We start from the raw sequence: 15,498 nt of genomic DNA, 5'->3' as shown, positions 1-15,498 counted from the left end.
CAGTATGCATATCCATAGTTGCCCCATCCTAGGAGAAGAATCTGGTGCTTGGTCTTGTTAAACTTCATGAGGTTGGTGATTGCCCAGCCCTCTAATTTGCCAAGATCTCTCAGCAAGGCCCCTCATCCCTCAAGGGAGTCAATAGCTCCTCCTAATTTAGTGTCATCTGCCAACTTACTTAGTATGCACTTGACTCCTGCATTCACATCATTTATGAAAACGTTCAAGAGAACTGGGCCTAAAATTGAGCCCTGTGGAGCCCCACTAGGCACTGGTTGCCAGCCTGATGTAACCCCATTTAGTACAACCCTTTGAGCCCCATCTGCCAGCTGATTGTTCAGCCATTGTATAATGTACTTGTCTAGCTGTATGCTGGATATTTTGTCCAGAAGGATACCGTGAGAGACAGTATCAAAATCATGACTGGTCTTTTGTCCCTGGCTTTCATCCTACAAGAGCCACCAACAGTCTAAGACCCAAAACAGCTAAATTTTAATTATATAAAGTGGGAAAATTCAAAATATGTGAAACATTGAGTCAGAAGTGAATGAAACTTTCAGTTGCAGCTAAGTTCAGTAAGACCATGCAAGAAGTCTTCTTACTGTACTAACCCTTCCTCAGACTTCTCTGAATGGGCTTTCTTCTAGTTTTCTCTCATCCTTGTTTCTCCTCACTCTGTAGCTTCAAAAGACATGAGCCAATGTGTCGCAGTACAGGTACCTGTTAAAGTAAGATAGTATTAATCTACCTTAGACGAAAGGGACAAACCCCAAACATTTATCAATGTTCTGTCAGTATGCAAAAGTCAGGTGTAAACTACTTAATTTAAAAAACAAAACAAAACAAAACAACGACTCAGAAAACAGGGAAAGAAGGATGACGCTGAGATACGCAACCCCACACCTCCAGAAGGTAGAGGGGCATTTTGAACCCTTACATTTGCCTAGCCTTTGGAAAGCACCTGCTTTTGCGGGTACTTCCCAGCAACGGGCCCGGCTGCGGCCGCAGCAGTGCGCACGGGAGCCCCCGGGGCGCCGCCCCCTCGAGCCGCCGGGGGGCGCAGCGCGGCACAGCGCCGCCAGGCCGCAGGGCGGCGCCCGCGGGCGGGGCGGGGCGGGGCGGGGCGCCGCCGGGAGCTGCCCAGTCAGACGCCGAGGCTTCGGCGAGCCGCCTCGGATTGGGAGCGAGGCTCCCCGAGCCCGTCCAGTGGCCAAGCGGCGCCTGCGGAGCGGAGGCGCGCGGAGTGCGCGGGGCTGCGATTGGCGGGGACGCGCGCCGGCGGGATGGCGGCGGCGGGGCTGTGCGGCGCCGACTTCTCGGACCTGCGGGAGATCAAGAAGCAGCTGCTGAGCGTGGCCGAGCGCAGCCGCGAGCGCGGCCTGCAGCACAGCGGCAAGTGGTGAGCGCCGCGCCGGGCGGGCGGGCGGGCGGGCCCCGCGCCGGCGGCTGTCCGCGCGCTAACGGCTGTCTCCACGCAGGGCCTCCGAGCTGGCCTTCGCCCTGGAGCCGCTGCCGCTGAGCGAGCTGCCGCCGCCGCCTGCGCTCACGGAGGTACGCGCCGGGGGGGGGGGAGGCCCGGCGGGCCGCGGCACCGGGCTGGCGACCGGGCTGCGGCACCCGCAGCGCGCGGGGCGGCCCCGGGCCCGCCGTGTCCGCGGGAGCGGGAGCGGTCCCTGCGGCCCTTCCCGCGGCGGGAGCCGCGAGCTCGTCTTTAGCCCCGTCTAAAGCCGTTAAGGAAAAATGCGATAGAGCTTTATTTATTTTTTTAAGCCGTTGTGCACGAGGTAGTGCTGAGTGCCGATCCTTGTGCGGCGCTGTGCAGGTCCCGTCCACCTTCCTTTTTTTGCGGTGGCCGAGCCCGAGTAGGCCTTGCAGGCGAGCGCGTTCCTTTTCCCACTTTGCCCTGTGCTAAGTGAGAGACTCTGTAAGCAAAACTGGAAATCATGCCACTTAATTTTGACTTTTTCACCTTCACTAAATTGTTGTAATACAAATTATTTTATGCCAGTAAACTCGTCCTCCTTAAGACACAGGAGAAGTAAGTTGTATCATCCCCGCCTCCACAGTGGTCCTGTACAACTCGTAGGTATAATCCTGCTGGGTTAAGTTACTGCAGTGTAACACGTCATAAATGCATTTCACAGGATGTTCTAGGTTGGGAGTGACCACTGGGTCCATCTGGTCCCACCCCACCCTGCTCCAGTAAGGCCACTTGGAGCAGGTTGTCCAGGACCACGCTGAAGCATTTTTTAGTATCTCCAAGGAGGGAGACAATGCAGCTTCTCTGGGCAAACTGTGCCAGTGCTCTATCACCCACACAGTACAGAAGAGCTTCCTGTTGTTCAGACAGAGCCTTCTGTGTTTCAGTTTGTGCCCGTTGCTTCCTGTCCTGTCACTGGGCAGCGCTGAGAAGGGCCTGTCTCGTTCTTTGTACCTTCTATTCAGGTACGTTGGTGAGATCCCCCTGAGCCTTCTCTCCTCCACGATAAACAGTCCCAGCTCTCTCAGCTTTTCCTCATATTAGAGATGTTCTGGTCACTTCATGTTCATGATCCTTCATTGAACTCTCTCCGGTATGTCTATGTCTCTCCTGCATTCAGGAGCCTGGAACCAAACATGGTTCTCCAGGAGTAGCCTCACTGGTGCTGAGTAGAGGGGAAGGATTGCCTTTCTCGACCTGCTGGCAATACTTTGCCTAATGCAGCCCAGGACACTGTTAGCCTTCTTTGTGGCAAAGGCACGTTGCTGGCTCATGTTCAGCTTGGTGTGTACCAGAACTCCCGGAACCTTTTCTGCCAAGAAATTGTTCAAGGCATAGGTTCCAAGGAAATCTTTGCATTTAAATTGTCATGTTAATACTGTCCGATGTAGAATTCCTGAGTAGTTTTTTTTAGTTGTTCATACTTGTTGAACAGCAAATTCTTGATGTCTGTCAACTTGCCACTGTGTATTTCCTAGAACCACTCTGTTTACTTTAGATGTTTCTAACCAGTCTGTATTCATTATGTCATAACTAGGAATCCAATCATATGAGGGAGTGGAGAGACTTTTTGGATGGTACTTAACTCATCCTTTGAGAATGAACAAAACTAGTGTTTTTTGTTTTGTTTTTGTTTAGCTTTCAGGGCAGTTTCATTTATACGCTTGTAACTAAGTGATTTTCATAAAGCATGGCAGAGCTTCTAAGGTCTTGAACTCTTCTGTGTTCCTGCAGGAGGATGCTCGTGATCTGGATGCCTATACATTAGCCAAGTCCTACTTTGATCTAAAGGAATATGATAGGGCTGCGTATTTTCTTCGGGGCTGCAAGAGTCAGAAAGCTTACTTCTTGTATATGTATTCTAGATACCTGGTAAGACAGAAAGAAAAATTGCCTTTAAGCACTGAACTCCTCTGCTTCCTTTCCTTCCCCCATGTGGAATTTGCCAAACCTTATTTCTTTGTCTATACTGTTTCATATGTTCGCCTAAAAATCCGAACTTACATATATATAGTGGGGGTGGGGAAGAGGAGAATGGGGAGGGTTCTTGTTGGAACTGTCTGTGACGTTCATGAAAATTCAGTTCACGTGCTGCTACCAGAACTGCAGCAAACGTAAGGGATATGCTGTTGTAAAATAATCTCGGTTTTCCTCTGTTTTCCACAGTCAGGAGAAAAGAAGAAGGATGATGAGACAGTGGATAGTTTGGGTAAGGCTCTGGTGTCAAGAAATGCAAGTTAATATAATGAATCTTGCAATAATGCATCTTCATTTAAATCATTTTGGTTTCATAACTTTTCCCTTGATATTTGGGTAATAGCGGGCTGTAACATAATTTGCTTTCATTCTCTTTGTTGGCTTAAGACAGGTTAAAGGTTTTCATCTTTCAGTTCTTCTGTTAAAGCAGATCATTGGACTAAGTGATTTTATTTTTAAAACAAAAAACAATAGTGACATGCTGGGAAGTTTTCTGGTCATGTCAGTGATGATTCTAAATATACTCTAGAGTTCATAGTTAATGTGGAAAGACTTGAACAAAAGCTTGCTGTTTGACTTGCTCTTCATGCAGGACCACTGGAAAAAGGACAGGTGAAAAATGAAGCTCTACGAGAACTGAGAGTTGAGCTCAGCAAGAAGCACAAAGCACGGGAACTGGATGGGTTTGGCCTTTACCTGTATGTGTCTACAAGTATTTCTAATGTGTTTCTGTATGTTTATGTGGATCTGCAGGGTTTTATGACTGATTAACTTGATTCACAGGTATGGTGTTGTGTTGCGGAAGCTGGACCTGGTTAAAGAAGCAATAGATGTTTTCGTTGAAGCTGCTCATGTCTTACCTTTGCACTGGGGTGCCTGGCTGGAACTTTGCAACTTGATTACAGATAAAGAGATGGTAAATGTTGGGAAATAACAAGTTGTGGTAACAATTTCTGGACTGTAACCTGATTTAGTAACCAATGATTCAGTTGCTGAAAGATTGGTGTTTCCCACTACTTTATTCTGTGCGGCTGTGTCCGAGAAGGCAACCCAAGATCATAAATTATATTGTTAAAGTCTTTTTCTTCAATTGCTTGCTATACTGTTGCCTGCGAATCTTTATACAGGCAGGATTATTTCCTTCACATTCACACACAAGGTGGTGTAAGAAATGGCTGATTCACACATTCTGAAATAGTTGTCCACTGGATTATTGCTTTGTGTCACAAAACAGATCCTCCTAAGGTACTTTTTTGTCTGGATCTAGTACTGCAGTTACTGAGCACTTTTGGTGACTTGGTATTATATGTAGAACCACTGCTTGTAGTGTTTTCAAATGACTGAAAGTTTGTGCTTTTTCTGTCACATACTACTATGCAAATTATTTGCAATGATACAAATGGTTTGGTAAGCAGTCATTCATCCAAGTAAGCCTTTAATAAGTCTGTTCTTTCACTATTACCAAGTAAAGTATAGTAGTCTTGAATCTGTAATTGGAAATAATTGACTTAGAAGACCCATTGTTTGCACTGGATATGACTTGGAGAGATTACTTTTAACATGCTGTTGTCTGTTTTTGTGGCTTAGACATCTATTAGTAATGGGAGTGTGTCTCTTGAGTTTAGCTTTATCCTAAGAGAATCTAGATTGCATACTCTGATAGAGGTTCGTGATGTGAAATAAAGCGTGCTTATGGGGGTGACTGAGAGATTTGCTTCTGAAGTGCCAATCTGATTCAGACTAAAAGGTATTCCCTTCATTGAATATAGAGCCACATGTATGAGATGAACTGAACTTTGATTATTTTGTCTTTATGCATGGGATTTATGAGACCACTCCTGTAATTCTTCAGTCAATTCTGGCTGATGGCATATTTTAAAAAGGAGAGGTGGCACAGAAGAGTCTTACTGATCTTTGAAGAACAGGAAATACATTTTTGGTGAGATTATTTAGAGTTCTGTTCATTTAGCTCATTTAAAAAAAAAAAAAAAACAACAAAACAATTTAATATTGATGTTCAAACATGGGAAGAAGGTACAGTCTTTTGAAGGACTCTTGAATTTAAAGTAGAAATAAAGCCAGTAACCAAAGCAGAAGCCAGATTTGAAGACAGTTGTTTCTTCACTGATTGGGCAAAGCAAAGGCTTCAGTTCTGATTTCAATCATCATAGAATAGATTGGGAGTGACTAAATGGAATTACATGGTCCATATTTTACTGCTTTTTAGAATGGATGTCTTAATGCTCCTTTCTTGTTCTAATATTCTTAATTTAAAGGCATTATTTAGCCTTTCCTGTGGACAAAGCTGATATTAATTTTTGGTCCTAACCAAAGCTCTTTCATAGCTGGTGTTATGGCCTTAGAAAGCATGATTACAGGAAACTCTCCTACCTCAAGACTGCCTACTAAATCATGGGAGGGAAGATAATGGGTTCTTTGCCACAGGTGGCTCTTAGAATACTACTGATTATCATCTCTTCCTCCTCTTCTTTGTTTCTTGCTAGTTGAAGTTCTTGTCCCTGCCAGATACATGGATGAAAGAATTCTTTCTTGCACACATTTATACAGAGCTGCAGCTGATAGAGGAGGCTCTGCAGAAGTATCAGAGTCTCATTGATGCAGGATTTTCCAAAAGCACCTACATCATCTCTCAGATTGCAGTTGCCTACCACAATATCCGAGGTCAGTGGTATTTAATAACACAGAAGAATGAGCATCTTAACACAAGCATGGCATCTGTAGTTGTTGTTCTCACATCTGCTGTTCTTCCTTCAGATATTGACAAAGCTTTATCCATCTTTAATGAGCTAAGGAAACAAGATCCTTACAGGATAGAAAACATGGACACTTTCTCCAACTTGCTGTATGTCAGGGTAAGCACCCTTTCTATTCCATGTCCATCATGAGGCTTTTTATCAGAGGTAAGTTAAACACTGGTGAAGCAGCTGCTGTTATCTAGCTTCTCTGAATATAAGCACTCAGCTTCTGTTTTCTGCTCCACAACTCCTTGAAATAATATGATCTGTGCATTGTCAACTGCTTAGGTTTTCATTGTCTGAATCTGTAACATGATCCTTTCCTCATCACGTTCACTTTGTTTCACTAGAGCATGAAGCCTGAGTTGAGCTACCTGGCTCACAATCTCTGTGAGATAGACAAGTATCGTGTTGAGACCTGCTGTGTAATTGGTGAGAGCCAGCCCTTTTACATGTTCTTACTATGCTGTCTGCAGACTGTAGGAGAAAATCTTATTAACACTTGTGAAGATGATCAACCAGCAGGGCCATCAAAAACATTTGTTGAATGTAATTTCAGGCAGCCTAATAAGTGTACAGAATGAGGGTACCCCTTTGTCTCATTTCTCTCTGAAAGAACTGCTGTAATACTATCAGTGCAAAAAGTAGTTGAAGAAAACATTATGAAGGTCTATGTAGCTGATAATGCCTTTATTTATAGTCCTGAAACTACAACAGAAACAATTGTGTGTCAGGTCTAGGAAATCTGCTTATTAGATCATGACGTAAGTTTCAACACAGATAGATGAGATCTTAACTGATTGGTACAACCGGAGAAGCATTTGATCAGAACACTGGAGAACAGACTGCCATTAGGTCTCTTGAGGGTTGAGTCAGAGACCTTTAATATGTCTCTTCTTAGAATCTGAGTTAGGAGGTAATAGATAATACTTCTTCCATCTATTTTTTTTTTTACTTCTCTGCTGTTTTTTTTCCTATTTATTTAAATACTGTGATTTTTGCTTTAGGAAATTACTATAGCTTACGTAGCCAGCATGAAAAAGCAGCACTCTATTTCCAGAGGGCTTTGAAACTGAATCCTCGTTATCTGGGAGCTTGGACACTTATGGGACATGAATACATGGAAATGAAGAACACATCTGCAGCTATCCAGGCTTATAGGTATCACTCATGTGCCATACAAAACAGTGTTTGAGTTTGCACACATTTGAGTTGGATTAGATCTCTTTTTTTTTTTTGTTGTCTTTTGCTTAACTCTGTCATGTTTCTGATTATAAATGCTTTCTGACTAATTTGTCTCCTTTTCTTTGACAGACATGCCATAGAGGTGAATAAAAGGGATTACAGAGCCTGGTATGGCTTGGGGCAAACCTACGAAATCCTCAAAATGCCATTTTACTGTCTCTATTACTACCGACGGGCCCACCAGCTCAGGTAGAGTTGAAAACATAGCCATGTCTATTGGTGTTCACCCAGACCTGGTGGCTACTAGCTGAGGAATTTGCATACAGGAACTGAATTGGGGAAGGGGGAAGAGCATCAATGCCATGTGATTTGTGCAGTCTCTCTATTACAAATTCTTCTAGTTGTATTCATAAGCTGTTAGCGGCTTTGTCACTTATATCCTGAGGAACACTGGTCAGGAATCATAGAACCATTAAGGTTGGTAAAGACTTCCAAGATCATCTTGTCCAATCGTTCCATCATCTGGCGAAACTTGAGGCCATTCCCTCTTGTCCTGTCGCTAGTTGTCTGCGAGAAGGGACTGATCCCCAGCTCCCCACAACTTCTTTTCAGGTAGTTGTAGAGAGCAATAAGGTCTCCTCTGAGCCTCCTCTTCTCCAGGCCAAACAACCCCAATTCCCTCAGCTGCTCATTACAGGACTTGTGTTCCAGACCCTACACCAGCTTCTTAGCCTTTCTCTGGACATGCTCCAGGGCTGCAGTGTCTTTCCTGCAGGGGCTCAAAGCTGAACAACATACTTGAGGTGCAATCATAGAATATCCCAAGTTGAAAGGCACCCACAAGATTCACCAAGTCCAACTTCTGGATCCTCACAGGACCACCCCAAAATCAAAACATATATCTGAGAATGTTGTCCAAATGCTTCTTGAATTCTGGAAGGTTTGGTGCCAAGACTACTTCACTATTCCAATGCCTGAGGAATGTAAGTGAAATTTTATGTAAGAGAAGACGAAGAACACTGGCAGATATAGGTTCTCTCCCCGCAGCCCCTTGAGAAATCAGCTGACTGTCCATTAAACTACATTTATTTTTATTTTTATTTTTATTTATTTATTTATTTATTTTTCAGACCTAATGATTCCCGTATGCTGGTTGCTCTAGGAGAATGCTATGAGAAACTTAATCAGTTGGTGGAAGCTAAAAAGGTAAGTGATGACTGGCATGTGGAGTAAAACATTAGGATGTCCCCCTCGACACTAGGTAGAGATGGAATAAAATTGTGTGGCTAGAGCTACCAGAAATGCATGCAGCATGTTAGGTTATGGAAACCCTTTCTGTTGCAGTTTAAAACAGGAAAAGTTCTGCTGTGATGTAACTAGAATAGCTGTTAAAGAGAGATGTTTATCTGATATGTGTCCTTTTGCTTTAAAGCCGTGCAATTTTCTGTTTCTAAGTTGCTTGCCTGAGTCATTTTTCTTGTGTGCTTGACTGACTGTTCTTTGACAGTGCTATTGGAGAGCTTACGCTGTGGGAGATGTGGAGAAAATGGCATTGGTGAAACTAGCAAAGTGAGTATGTATTAGTACTGAACTGTCAAAAACGTTGTTAAATGCAACTAAAGCACTTTTATACCTAGTGATAATTGAAAACAAGTGGAATTGCCATTAGGTACTATTATTTTTGAAGATGCATAATAACTACTATCTTTAGAAGGTTTACAGCAACTGCACACTCTCTGGTGTCCAACTTTAGCTTTAATTTTCCCTCAGAACAGCTACAGAGGAAATGACGGGATAATAGGGGTTGCAAGGGATTTCCAAATCCTAGGGTGATTTTAGTACTAATAATTGTACGTCTTGCAGTGAAACTTAAACTAATCCAAGCAATTTGTGGTCCTAGATGCTATAAAAAATTGTAGATCGATTTTTACCCCATTTTCTTCCTAATATATGGATGTGACATTAGAGAAGTGTCTAATGTGAAATAAATGTGAACACTGATGTTAGCATCATTTTTTGGTGGGGGAAAAGTGAAGGGGAAAGAAACAGGCAGGTGAGAGGTGAAGCTACTGTACAAAGATTTTTGGGATGTAGGGGGGAAGAAGGAGCACTGGAAGAAATAGCCAGTTATAAAAGACTTTTCCTATCTTATTCCCTGCTTTTGGTTGTATCTGCAGTGCTTCTATCAGTTGTTACCTGACTGGTTTCCTTCCTGATAATGTGACTGTTCTCAGGCTAGATCACTTCTTTCAATGCGGGATAGTACATGATGCATGGCTTGCAAATTCTTAAGGAAAAGACCTAGCTCTAGTTCTGGTCAGGCTTAGTAGATACATTCTCATTGACCAAGAAGGTCTTTGGCAATGCAGTGTTGTTCCAGTGGCCCATTTTTTCTCCTTTTCTAGGCTGCATGAACAGCTGAATGAATCTGAACAGGCTGCTCAGTGCTATATCAAATACATTCAGGATATCTATTCCTGTGGGGTAAGATGGTATCTTGGGAACAAAAGGAAATGTAAACGTGATGTACAGCTACCTTGGAAGATACTCAAAGGTGGTTTTTCCTCCCTTTCTGTAGGAGATAGTGGAGCACCTGGAGGTCAGCACTGCCTTCCGTTACCTTGCCCAATACTACTTCAAGTGTAAGCTCTGGGATGAAGCCTCAGCTTGTGCTCAGAAATGCTGTGCATTCAATGATGTGAGTAGTTGCACAATCTCTGGTGTCTTGGGGGATCTCTAACGTTAATCTTGGCTATACTTGTAGGTATGAGTAGACAAATCACTTGTTGAAGGAATGAGGACTGTCTGTCATGCACGTGAACAGTCTCATTCTGAATGTTTTTGTATACCTGATTACTACTGCTGCTTGTGATTAACTAAAGTCAGGGAATATAGTATAGATAGTAAACTCGAATCAAGTATCGTTGGTTTGTGTTGACTAAGTATAAGAATTTGAGACTGCAGTCTGAAGACTGCTGAAAATCTTGATGGTGGGAAGTGGTTAAAAGTTACTTGTTTTTTCATCTTGTATGTGTAGACAGTACAGAGGTTACAACAGCACTTGAGTTCTATATATGACTCCATGTTCTGAGCTTTTCTGTAGCTTGTAAGGGGGCAATTTTGGATTTTTATTTCAGACTAGTAGCTAACAGCCACAAGACAGGGTGTGTGTCCTATCTTTAATAAAGCTGTCTGGAACGAAGAACCTGAATTCAGCTTATTTGTATCTTCTCCTTTCTACTTTTTGATGGATTATGTAGACAGTAGCAGTTGTTGATGGTACCACTGTCACAAGTAACATGCAAATCAGATGAGTAAAAAGATTATTTAAAAAAAAAAAAAAGTAGCACATTATTGTTCTTGATAAGTAGCAGAAAAAGAACCGAGGACACTTTTTTATATTTTTCAGAGTGACAGTCTTACTGAGCGATAAATTGGTATAACTTAGGTTGCTTACATACTGAGTTTGACCCAGAGAAAATCCATACATAGATGTGTTGTTTTGTTTTTTACAAATTATTTTCCAGACTAGAGAAGAAGGAAAGGCCCTTCTGCGACAAATCTTACAGCTTCGCAACCAAGGAGAGACCTCATCCACAGAAATTGCTGCTCCCTTTTTCCTCCCTGCATCATTGTCAGCTAATAGCACTCCCACACGTCGTGTCTCCCCACTCAATCTGTCTTCTGTTACACCTTGAACAATGCTGATACCTCTAACTTGTGCATTGAATGTGATGTTGCAGATGGGGTTTGCAACCACACAATTCTTTCCGGTGAAATTTTTACATTCAACGTTGCCTTCACGTGAAGGGTTAGGAGTTACCAGAGTCCACAGCTGAAGAAAGATGTGTCCAAACAGGCAAAGATGCAGCCTATGTGAAAGTGCCTATGCTGAGATGTGAGCATCTGCCGTACTTCTCACAAAGTCATTCCAGTCAGTGGGCAGATGTGTTCTAATATACTGGACTACTAACTGAGGGACTGGGAAGAAATTGTCTGCTTGAGTTAAAATGTATTAGTTTGACTGCACCCTGTTGACTCTGGTCTTTACTGAACTTTGGATGACCTCTTAGTGGTATTGTTGCTGCATACATCAGAAACTGTTACCTGCCTGGCTGCTTAAGAACTTTTGCCTGTCTCAAACTACACAGAAGTTCCACTAAAGTGTTATGAGGCACTTAGATATAGTTGGCATTTCTATGTTAAAGGACTGAAGTGTCAGGAATCTCAAGTAGCCACAAGTGACAGCTGTTTGTTCTATCTGTGATTTTTGACAGATATTTTGACTTTGAAAAGATAGCCAGTGGGATAGCACAATTAAAAAAAAAAAAAACAAACAAAAAAAAAACGATTCAGCTACTGTCGTTGGGCTATTTTGTGATGTAGCTTTGATGGGTACTGTAGCAAATTAAATTGGATGAACCATCATTTTAGGACTGCCAAATGTGGCGGATGGTGTGATGCGGGGGGTTCCTTTCTTCCAAGTCTGCTGAATACCAGGGTAATGCTTGTCCCTCTTCATGCATCCAGCCAATGGTAAGGCTAAGTGATTATCAAAGATGTATGCATATGCCCATGTAGTACAGATATGACCGTAAACGAATGGTTTAAAGCCAATAAGAGGATAGTGCCTTTAGAGATGCACTTGCTTAAGTCACAAACCATAGAAATGGCCCGATCCTCTTCCTACTTGCTGGTTTATCAATTTACTAGTGGAACATACATATTTGCTTTCAGTGTCTCATGCACATTCTCTGTTCTCTTCAGTCCCTGGCCAAGACCTTAGGTGTCTTCAGTATCCATATCTAGACCTTTAAGCTTTTGTTCCGTCTCAACCCTGGAACTAGGATCTCTACAGATTCTGTTTTTCTCCAACTTGCCAGCTAGTCCCACTTGAGATTGCTATTGGAATTATTGCACACACATGCACACAAATGCATCCAGTGCAGAAGACAGGTTGCCCTAGGGTTTAGTAAGTGTAGAACACTGTGGTGATGGGATGCAAGGCTCAGTTAGACAAAGCTTACTGATCAGCAGCCTGCTTGCTTGCAGTTGTTAGCTTCTTCTCCCCATTCCCAACACAGTTACTCCCTTCCATTTTCCCATACTTGTTGCTTCCTGGCCTATCTTCACCCCCCTCACTTGATCTGTGGTTGTTCCCTTAGACATTCTATGATACATTTCATGTGGTCCTGCAATCCCCTTCAGACATCTTAACATAAATTTGCTCTTGCCTGTGAGACCCTTCCTGATAACTGAAACCAGTCTTACTGGTTACAAAACTCCTGATTGAATCTCTTCAGAGTTACGCTTTGGTGGTTCCTTTAATGGCCAGTCAACCTATGTCTTAGAGCGCTAACCATGGTTATCTGTCAGGAGGCTTTTAAATACGTGTGCTTCTTTTGCTGCATTTCATGTTTATTGTCCTGTCTTTTACACTCAGTAGCTGTTACACAGATATCCTTACATGTGTATGTGGTTTGTTCACACTTTCACTAATGTAATGAAGGATAGAAGTTAATAACCCTGCTGACTTTGACTTGAATCGTCTTGCTCATTGACAGTTAGTACCCTTCAAAAACAGTGTTTGTGTTTTACCTGCATGGGAGGAATGTCATGTTGCTTTGAGAAGTGAAGAACAACCAACAGTTCAGGGTATCAGTTTGATTGATGACCTTGAACGACTTCAACTGAATCTTTCAGTTCTATTCAGTTTCACCTTGTAAACTTGATATGACCTGGAGGTATTTTTAAAAGTACTTGAGACTTGTGTACATTTTTGACTATGAATATATGTTATGAATAATCTGCAAATGTTCTTTTTCCTTGCTAAACAGGCTCCAGTTTCCTCAGGGCTATCCAACAGTGCAATCTCCAATGTATTTTGTAATTGTTTGAAGATTTCCTTACAAGGAAATTTTCACAAGTTTCAACTGACTGTCTTTTAATGAGGATTGTCCAATCTCTGGTGCTTACTAAGGTCCTGCATTAAATTCACTGTCTGGTTGTCACTGTGGGAGTCTGCCTATAAGGATTAATTTACAGACACCAGATCTGAATACTAGGATTGCACCGAGCTGATACGATGCTTGCTGAGTTTCTAGAAGGCTTTCAACACCAGGAAGATTAGTAATCTTGGTTTCTCTTGATGTGGAGGATATTTCTTCCAGATCCATGTATTTTAAATACTTACTTACAAAAGGTGCTGTAGAGTTGCGGAATTAATGTCTAAGTTTGGTTGTGAGGATACTAAACAGCCCGGAAAGAACTGAGCTCATCATTTTGTCTCCCTTATCCCTAACAGAGATAATGGCACTTATTGCCAAGTTCAGAAACTTGTATTTGGTGAAGATGTTCTGATTGATATGTCTGCTATGCTATGCCAGTTCTGGAAATATGAAAATCCTTGGTGATAATGACCTTAGTTGTGCAAGGTGGGAGTGATTCCTTAAAAATAAGGCATAAACTACATATAGGTAGAGGTTACTGTCTTAAGCCTGAAAATTCAATGGGACTTCCTTGTTTTGGAATATGGCCTATCAGTATGTTTAGAATCCCAAGCCAGTCTACTAGTTTTCTAGTATAATACGTAGCATTAAAGCGTCCAAGTTGCAAACATTGGTGACATAAGGAAAATCAGTAGTTTCTAGCAACAATTAATGATCAGTTCTTGTGCCACCTAAACAGCAAGTTTAATGTATGTTACACAACTCATGCAGCAGAACAAATGTGCTAGTTCTGTCTTTCCCTTCTGGTAAAAGAAATAAGCTTTATATTTATCATAAATAATTATTACCTTGGAAAGTATTATAATACAGGAGGCATTGAAGAGCAACTTTCAAACTCTACATGCTTTTGAGGAATGATCGTGATTATGTAGAGCTATTACTGTTTGTTTCTTGATACTTTGTGAGCATCTGCATGGAAATATTTGCATTTTATTCTGTTACTATATTCATAGATCTCTAAAGGAGATACTGGTTTTTAACATCAGTCACATCTACAACTTAAAGTCATGCATCATAGGATTACATTTTGGAAATAAACTGGTTTCTAAATAGGTATGAGTGTTCTGCAGTACTGACTTGCACAATCTTCCTTCTACATTGTTTTTGTCCTTGTTCAGTCATAGTACTGAACTGTTCATCTCTCCTCAAGTACTGTGCTTAACATGCTTGAAAGGTTGTTACTGAAATCAGCAATACTATTAGTAGGTCTAACTATATCTCTTCAATTTATCCTCATTTGGGGGATCACCCTGTAAAACAAGCCATTTTGTGTCTTGGTGTTCAGCTTCAAGTGTTAGGATGTAAAGCATGAGCAACCCTGTAAAATGAGGGTAGGATGTGGGCTCATCAGACCAGGCTGCCTTTCCTGCCTTGGAGAAGTTTAGATCCATAGTCTTGGCTTGCCTTGATACACTGGTATTTCTTAGGAGAACAGTACACTAGACAATGTCTCTGACCTCCAGCCAGAGTGAGAGAATGGGGATAGAGCAGCTGTGACAGTCCTGGGTGTCACTTCCATATCACCTGTACCTCCGTTTCAGGCCTGTGGAGCAGCAAGAATGGGCAATACTGCAGCCTTGCCTCCTAAGAAGCCCACAGACAGAAGGGGACTATTTTGAAGTTATTTTGCTGTTTGCCGCAGGAGCCCATAGGACACTATGGAGCCTGCCAGATCCTGTTAGGCTAATTTTGTAGACTCTGTGCTTGCGGGCCCAGAGGAGTCATGCTGCTTTATACACCTTTATAATGTTTGTAGTAGTTTTTTCCCTTTTCCATATACTTCAGACCTTCCATTTATCTAGTACAACCACTGTACTAGTCTTTAAAAAGGCCATTTCCAGAGCTATATATTCAATAAAAAAAAAGTCATGAAAAATCAAACATTTATGCTAGACATAATCAGGCAGCAGCTTTTAAAACTTTTTAAATGGGACTTTGCTTTATTTTGGGCATTGAAGTTTTCTTCAGCCACTGTATGTGTTAACTGCCCCTGGGGAATTTCTTATGAAAACACTAATTCTGTAAAGCCTGTTTATAGCATCTTCCACTTAGATCTCTTAGAGTTTGTCATATGGCAAGTGCTTTTCCTTTT

The 15,498-nt window shown here is 42.1% G+C and overlaps 1 protein-coding gene across 1 annotated transcript; it reads left to right on the top strand.

The window, feature by feature from the left end:
- Nucleotides 1-1,231: 1,231 nt before the first annotated feature.
- On the top strand, nucleotides 1,232-14,454 carry CDC23 (cell division cycle 23). The gene is made up of 16 exons (XM_082771512.1): nucleotides 1,232-1,399; nucleotides 1,479-1,551; nucleotides 3,215-3,352; nucleotides 3,647-3,689; nucleotides 4,050-4,155; nucleotides 4,241-4,373; nucleotides 5,962-6,139; nucleotides 6,233-6,330; nucleotides 6,564-6,645; nucleotides 7,221-7,374; nucleotides 7,528-7,647; nucleotides 8,529-8,604; nucleotides 8,906-8,967; nucleotides 9,804-9,882; nucleotides 9,977-10,096; nucleotides 10,926-14,454. Exons 1-16 carry the CDS (start codon nucleotides 1,284-1,286, stop codon nucleotides 11,094-11,096), a joined length of 1,749 nt encoding a protein of 582 aa, XP_082627638.1. The 5' UTR covers nucleotides 1,232-1,283; the 3' UTR covers nucleotides 11,097-14,454.
- The last annotated feature ends 1,044 nt before the right edge of the window (nucleotides 14,455-15,498 follow it).

The sequence above is a fragment of the Aythya marila genome (genome assembly GCF_965140915.1).
Source record: "Aythya marila genome assembly, chromosome: 14".
NCBI lineage: Eukaryota > Metazoa > Chordata > Aves > Anseriformes > Anatidae > Aythya > Aythya marila.
The sequence above is the reverse complement of the archived record's forward strand: the minus strand, read 5'-3'. Positions and strand labels throughout refer to the sequence as shown.